The sequence below is a fragment of the Maylandia zebra genome, linkage group LG5 (assembly GCF_041146795.1).
Source record: "Maylandia zebra isolate NMK-2024a linkage group LG5, Mzebra_GT3a, whole genome shotgun sequence".
Classification (NCBI taxonomy): Eukaryota; Metazoa; Chordata; class Actinopteri; order Cichliformes; family Cichlidae; genus Maylandia; species Maylandia zebra.
In genome coordinates, this window is record NC_135171.1 from 9,588,714 (window position 1) to 9,595,423 (window position 6,710).

Genomic DNA, 6,710 nt, shown 5'->3' on the forward strand with positions numbered 1-6,710 from the left:
CATTCAGTGGTGTTCTTTTGCTAATCTCATTCTCTCACTGAACGTGCTCCTGTGGCTAGCCAGCATGTCATGGAGTAGGTGGGAGGTATTGTCCAACGTTGTCTTTATCCAGCTCCCTCCCCACAACATTACTGGCCTTGTGGATCAGTTTAATAAGTCTGTTAGCATCAACAACCCTCAACCTGCTCCCCCAGTATGCATCAGCACAGAGCACTGGCCACAACAGACTCATAGAAAATCCTGAGTATTGTCTGACAGAGCTCAGCCGCCTCAGAAAATAGAGATGACACTGGCCCTTCCTGTAAACTGCAGTGGTGTTTTTAACCCAGTCCAGTTTATTGTCTGTGTATACTCCAAGGTATTTATAGTCACCCACAATGTCCATGTTGACTGTCCTTGATTGAAACAGGGGCCAAGTCTTTCCTGGTCTTCCTAAAGTCCACAATCAGTTCTCTGGTCTTTGCCACGTTGAGCTGCAGATGATTCTGCTTGCACCACATGACAAAGGAGTCGACCACAGTCTGGTACTCTGTTTGATCACCCCGCTGATGCATCCAACCACTGAAGAGTCATCAGAGAACTTCTGGAGATGGCAGGTGTTACGAAATCAGTTTCTTTTTTATTCCTCGAGGCATCCAGAGACGGCACCGGACTCAGTAGTCATTTTCACAAAACCTTTATTCATCTTCATTTAAGCATGCATCTTCTAGAAGGGGAGATGTGCAAGGCCAGTGTCCCTCTGCAGATCTTCACTGCTTTGTCTGTGAAACACAGTTTTGTAGAAGCGACCCTATCATAAAACCCCCATGGTGTGCTGCAAACTCTGTGTCTGTGTGTGTATGCACAAGCATGTGAGTGGCTGTGTGTGCGTGTACCTGTGTGTTTATGTGAGTGCACGTGAGTGACTGTGCATGTAGGTGTGGGTGCGTCATAACAGTCAAAGCACTGTGCGTGTGTCTCTGTATATGTGACTTCCTGGGGGTCATAAAAGTAATCTCCTTACCCAAGCTACACCAAATTCCTTTAGACAACATACAAAACACAGTTAACATATTACATACACCGAGACCCCCACTCTGCATCCACTGGGCCGTTGGCCTCTTGTTGTCTTATATTTACATATAAGCATGTGGAGAGTCTCCTGCAAACCTACTTCTAAGTTATAACAATTATGAGTTTTTATTAAAGGTACAAGCATCAGCATCAGCAACCCCCCACTGTAGCTTCCTGTCTCCTTTTATGACCCCCAGTGTCCATAACTTCCTTTCTCTCTAAACAATTACACACACTCTCAGGCTACAGCTAAGCCAAACTGAAACACACAAACAAATCCTTCCCTATTCCTCTGATCTATTGCTGGACCCTCTCATCTATTATTTTCTTGTACTCACACAGGTCTCCGTGCAGCGGTTGAAGTCTGTGGTGTAGAGGGTGAAGAGGAAGGGAGAGAGGACAGTCGCTTGTGGTGCCCCTGTGTTGCTGATCACCTTGTCAGGCACACAATGTGGAAGACGCACATATTGTGGTCTTCCTGTCAGGTAATCCACAATCCAGGACACCAGAGAAGCATCCACCTGCATCGCTGTTAACTTATCACCCAGGAGGGTTGGCCTGATGGTGTTGAAAGCACAGGAAAATTCAAAAAACATGACCCTCACAGTGCTCGCCGGCTGGTCCAGGTGGGTGTAGATAGAGCAGATAGATGATGACGTCCTCAGCTCCAAGACAGGGCTGGTAAGGAAACTGAAGGGGATCCTGATGTGGTCTGACAATGGGTCTGAACTAGTCCAGGATGAACCTTTCCAGGGTCTTCATGATGTGGGAGGTCAGTGCCACAGGCCTGTAATCCTGGGGGCCACTGAGGCGTGGTGTCTTTGGTACAGGGACGCCCTACAGACTCAGACTCAGCATGAACAGTTTATGGAAGACTCCACAAAGCTGGGGGGCACAGGACTTGAGGACGAGGGGACTCACTCTGTCTGGTCCGGCAGACTTGCCTGAGTGAAGCCTCCTCATTTGCCTCTGAACCTGGTCGTGAGTGAAAGTGATGGATGGGCGAGGCAACAGGGCCATGTGCAGAGAGAGGCTGGCACAGTGGTGTGGCTCTGGATTCCAGGTTGACTACAAGTGAGGTTGTGGGGGGTGAGCAGACACTGTAGTGTCGAATCTATTGAAAAACAAATTCAATTTTTTTCTTTCTCTTTTTAAGTGCCCTTTCTCACTGTCCCTCTTCCCCTCTGTTTTTCTTTTCCTTCATCTTTCTTTCTCCCTTTCCTATCCCTCAGTCATGTCTGTCCCGCCTGTAACAACGGAAAATAAAATAAATAATAACAACAAAGGTCGATCAAATGGACCAATACGGCAAGGCCGTGATGATCCATTTGGCAAAGTAAATCCATTGGGTATCTTTGTTCATCTTCAGACAACAGTTCTGATGGCTAAAGAACCAAATAGGACAGGAAAAAAAATAAAAACAAATTCAACTCGTTAGCTCTATCCTCACCTCCCTCAGCTCCCCTGCTGTTGGTTGGCCTGAATCGAGTGATGGACTTCATGCCACTCCACACCTCTCTCATGCTGTTCTGCTGGAGTTTCCACTCCAGCTTCCTCCTGTAATTGTCCTTAGCCTCTCTGATCTTGTCCTTTATTAACACCTGGACCCTTCTCATCTATCTCCTTTTTATTGCCCCTCTGAAAGCCCTCTTCTTGTTGTTGAGGAGGGCCTCGATGTCCTTAGTCACCCACTTGGTATTTGGGTAACAATGAACAGTCTGAGCTGGAACAATGGAGTCAGTGCAGAAAGTTATGAAGTCTGTGATACACTCAGTAAGCCCATTGATGTCCTCAGCGTGAGGCTCAGAGAGTGTCTCCCAGTCAGTCACCTCGAAACAGCCCTGTAGTTCCGCTGTGGCCTCCTCTGACCACCTCGTCCTTGACATTAGCATGCAGTACATCTGAGATTCTCTCCCCCCTGATGGGACAGGCCACATACTATGTGAATGTTGGTAGTGTATTGTCCAAGGTGACATGGTTGAAGTCACCCGAGATCACAATGAAGGCACTCGGGTGCTGAGCCTGTAACCGGGCTATGGCAGAGTGGATAGTGTCACATGCAGCTGTGGGGTTAGCAGAAGGAGGAACGTAAGATTACATGGGTAAATAATACGGCCTGAGTCCAACAGCATACAGTTCAATATCCGGGCAACAAATCCTTTTTTTGATTGTCATGTGGGCAAGGTTACACCACCGGTTGTTAACAAGAACAGCAAGCCCACCTCCTTTCCGCTTACTGCTAGCGATGCTGTCCCTGTCCGCCCGAACAGTGTGGAAGCCTTCCACGGATGCATTCTCGTCGGGAATGTCCTGGTGCATCCATGATTCGGTGAAACACATCAGGCTATACTCCCGGTATTCCCTCTGACTCCGTACCAGTGCTGTCAGCTCGTCGATTTTATTTGATAATGACTGAACATTTCCTGTTACGATAGACACGGTCTGTACCTCCTCCTCATTTTCAGCCTCCGCTGTCTCACCATCTCCTTCCTTCTCCTCTTCTGACCTCCACCTGTTAAGGTTCACATATTGAGGAAGGAGAGTACAAACAACCATGGTCCAAGAGCTTGGTCAAACAATTGATTTTAATGAATACACGCGTGGGAAGACCAGTTCCGTTCGCAGACAGGGCTGATCTTCGACTTAATCAAAGCATACACAGATTTTTATAGCATTAGGGTTTGAATTAATGACGCCCCTTCATACGTCACAGACAGAATATATACATACGTCAAATCAAAACCACAATGACTTTTAACACGGTTTTTAAAAGAACATTGTCTTCTATCTCGTCTGGAACACGAGCCCCACATCCTGCCAGACGCTGTTCCTCTTTCTTGCAGAGACAATAAGAAACTGTTCCTCTTTCACAGTTGCGAGTAAACTTAACTAACCTCTCACCTATAAATGATTCCCTCTAACTGAGTGTGTGTGTGTGTGTGTGTATATGTCGTCCTCAAATGCTCTCTCATCTCACCCGTTGCACTTCTGACCTTTCACCAGAACAGAGGCTCATCCTTAGGTACAATAACCTAACTGAAACTATATGTACTATATTGAATAAATGGTCTAATCAAGAACCTCTACTAAAAGCTTAATAAAAGAATATAAAAGTATAACAGACAATTTGAATAACCTAGTAATTCAAATAGCTTCGTCTAACCTGCTCCTCAGAATAACTTAGACTCTGCTTTCACTTCTACAAACTCTCTGCAACTTCCTGTCAGCCTGCAACTTAGTCTTTCTGAAAGACACACACACTGTTTAAACATTTGAATGCAATATCAATGCTGCAGATTATATTATTAATGCAATAGTAATGATGATGATTATTTACCAATAGCAGTAAAATAATTTCCCTGATCCACACACCCCTGCATCCCCGATGTGTTTTCCTCCAGATTTCACCTGGTACATCTGTGGGTCTGACCGATGAGCCGGCCAGCAACAGGGCAATCAGCCGATCTCTGAAGTAAACAGCCCATGTAGTATGTAGGAGTTGTGCCGCAGTCCGTTCCTCGATAAAAGTAACAGTTCCGCAGCCACCAGCAGAACAAAAGCTCTCTCAAGCCACATGATTGAATGAAAGATAATAAAACAAATGAAAGTACAAGAAAAAAGAGTAAGTAAGGAAAAAAACTAAACTAAAGAGAAAAAGCAGGAGCAGCTGTAACAGGCTGCACGCTGGTTGGCTCACCAGCATGCAGCACTACTACACTACTTCGCACAACTTTGCTTAAATTTGGGCTTCGCTTTTCCTCATTTCTATTATGAATCTAGTGATCTAGTGAGTGAGATGATATAGGGAGGAAAAGAATACATATTATTTTTCATCCATCAGATGAGTGCAGCTGGCCAACCTTTAAGAGCCAAATACTGCTAAAGACAAACAGTAAAGGTAGATGGTATATCCTTGGTTTTTATAAAACTCATTCTTGCTGCCAGTGGCATCGCAAAAGTGATTTACAGATTTTGTTTTATTCCCCTGGCTTTCCACTGAGTTATCTATTCTGTCACTATCTAACATAAACTGAGGTAAGACTATTAGATGCAACAAACATTCTGTACTGACAAAAGATGGCGCTAAACATGTTTTTAAAAGATGTTAAAATACTCCTTTAGCACATTAGCAAGGAAATCTGTAATGATGATGGGGACAGCACCTCTGACCATATCCATAAAACAGGCTAGTTGAGCAGGTGCAGGCTCAGCACCCCACCACAATTGTTTAACAAGCTGCTTTTTCAACACTTTAATTTTTATTCATATTTTAACTGTCCCTGTGGATATTGACAGTTAATCATGTCATACACTGATCAAGCTTTTTAAATCAGCTGATTTTTGTTACAATACACTTTGTGAAAAATCAAAAAACTGCATTAAGCCTTTATGCAAAAGGCAGAAATAACTAACTGTCTGTCCTGAATCAGTTTTATTAGGTAATGTTCAAATAATGTGATCATCCCAGTGTTTTCAGTGTGGGAGAAAGTACTCAGGGCCTTCAAGGTTACACACTATGAAAGGCAGCAACAAGTTTAATGTTCAGAAACCTAAAGTCTGTATCAGCAGCAGAATGGACCTAAAAATAAATGTTGGTTTCAGTTCTATGAAGCTTTGAGTATTTTGGATCAGTAGCTGCTGTGTTTGTTGCATCATATTGCTGTAACTGTTTATATGCTTTATATATTCTGAGCTAAGTTGATCTATAGTGTTACATCATATTCTATAAGGATGTTATGTGTTTGTAGACTTTCTGCCCAGTTTGACCCATTTAGCAGAAGTCAGCCTGTTTAAGGCTCTAATATCTATTCTGTATGACTTAAAGCAGTTATGACATGGTCTGATTTTCTCACCCAATAAAGGAATATTTCATATATCGGTCTACTCTTCATTTTATCAGAAACAGTTATCACAGCTCGTACATTTGCTTTTTACACATGTATGTAAGCATTGAGCCAAATTTAGTAATGCCAACATATTAAAAGAACAATATTTGTCTCTTATATATAACACATCTGTATATACACTGTCACAGAAACTTGTCTTTGAGTGAAGATTAAAGGTGATGGGAAATCTGTACTGAAGCTCAGTATTTGACACAGAGTTCATGTTCACTGCTGTAATAACTAATAATTATTAATATAATAATTACTTTGCTGTTGACCATATTATATTTACATTACCAGAGTGAGATGATTTTAGTCTCATGAACAACATCAGCTAATTGTTATTTACTAGCTAACCTTAAAATGACTGTTCAGCACAGAAATGAAGCCCAACAATCATGTTTTACAGTCCTGTGGTCTCAGCCTCAGATACTCAACTAATCAAACAAAGCACATGTAAAAACAAACAAATGAAGAAAAGAAATTTCTCCTTCATTTCTGTCAAACAGCTGCGCTGCTCAGGTTGCTTGGCAAACTGAGCAGTGCAATGGAGGCTAGACTGTCCCATTTCACAAGCCTCGCACTTCAGGCCTTCTTGGTCTTCCAAAGACCCGGCCCACATAGACCACAAAGGCCGGGTCCTCCGAATGATGCAGCCCCTGAATTGGAAAACAGCCCATATCTCTTGGCTGGCCTGGGAATGCCTTGGAGCAGGAGGAGGTGGCTAGGGAGAGGGAGATGTAGGCTTCTCTGCTTAGCCTGGTGCCCCTG

General features: G+C 43.5%; 1 protein-coding gene across 1 annotated transcript in view; it reads right to left on the minus strand.

Annotated features, from left to right (window-relative positions):
- Positions 1 to 3,590: 3,590 nt before the first annotated feature.
- The window catches only part of LOC112434812 (uncharacterized), a 14,973-nt gene continuing 11,853 nt past the window's right edge, over positions 3,591 to 6,710 (minus strand). Inside the window, exon 8 of the mRNA XM_076884451.1 lies at positions 3,591 to 6,710. This exon is cut by the window's right edge and continues 4 nt beyond it. Coding sequence (XP_076740566.1) covers positions 6,694 to 6,710 — 17 coding nt within the window. The 3' untranslated portion in view covers positions 3,591 to 6,693.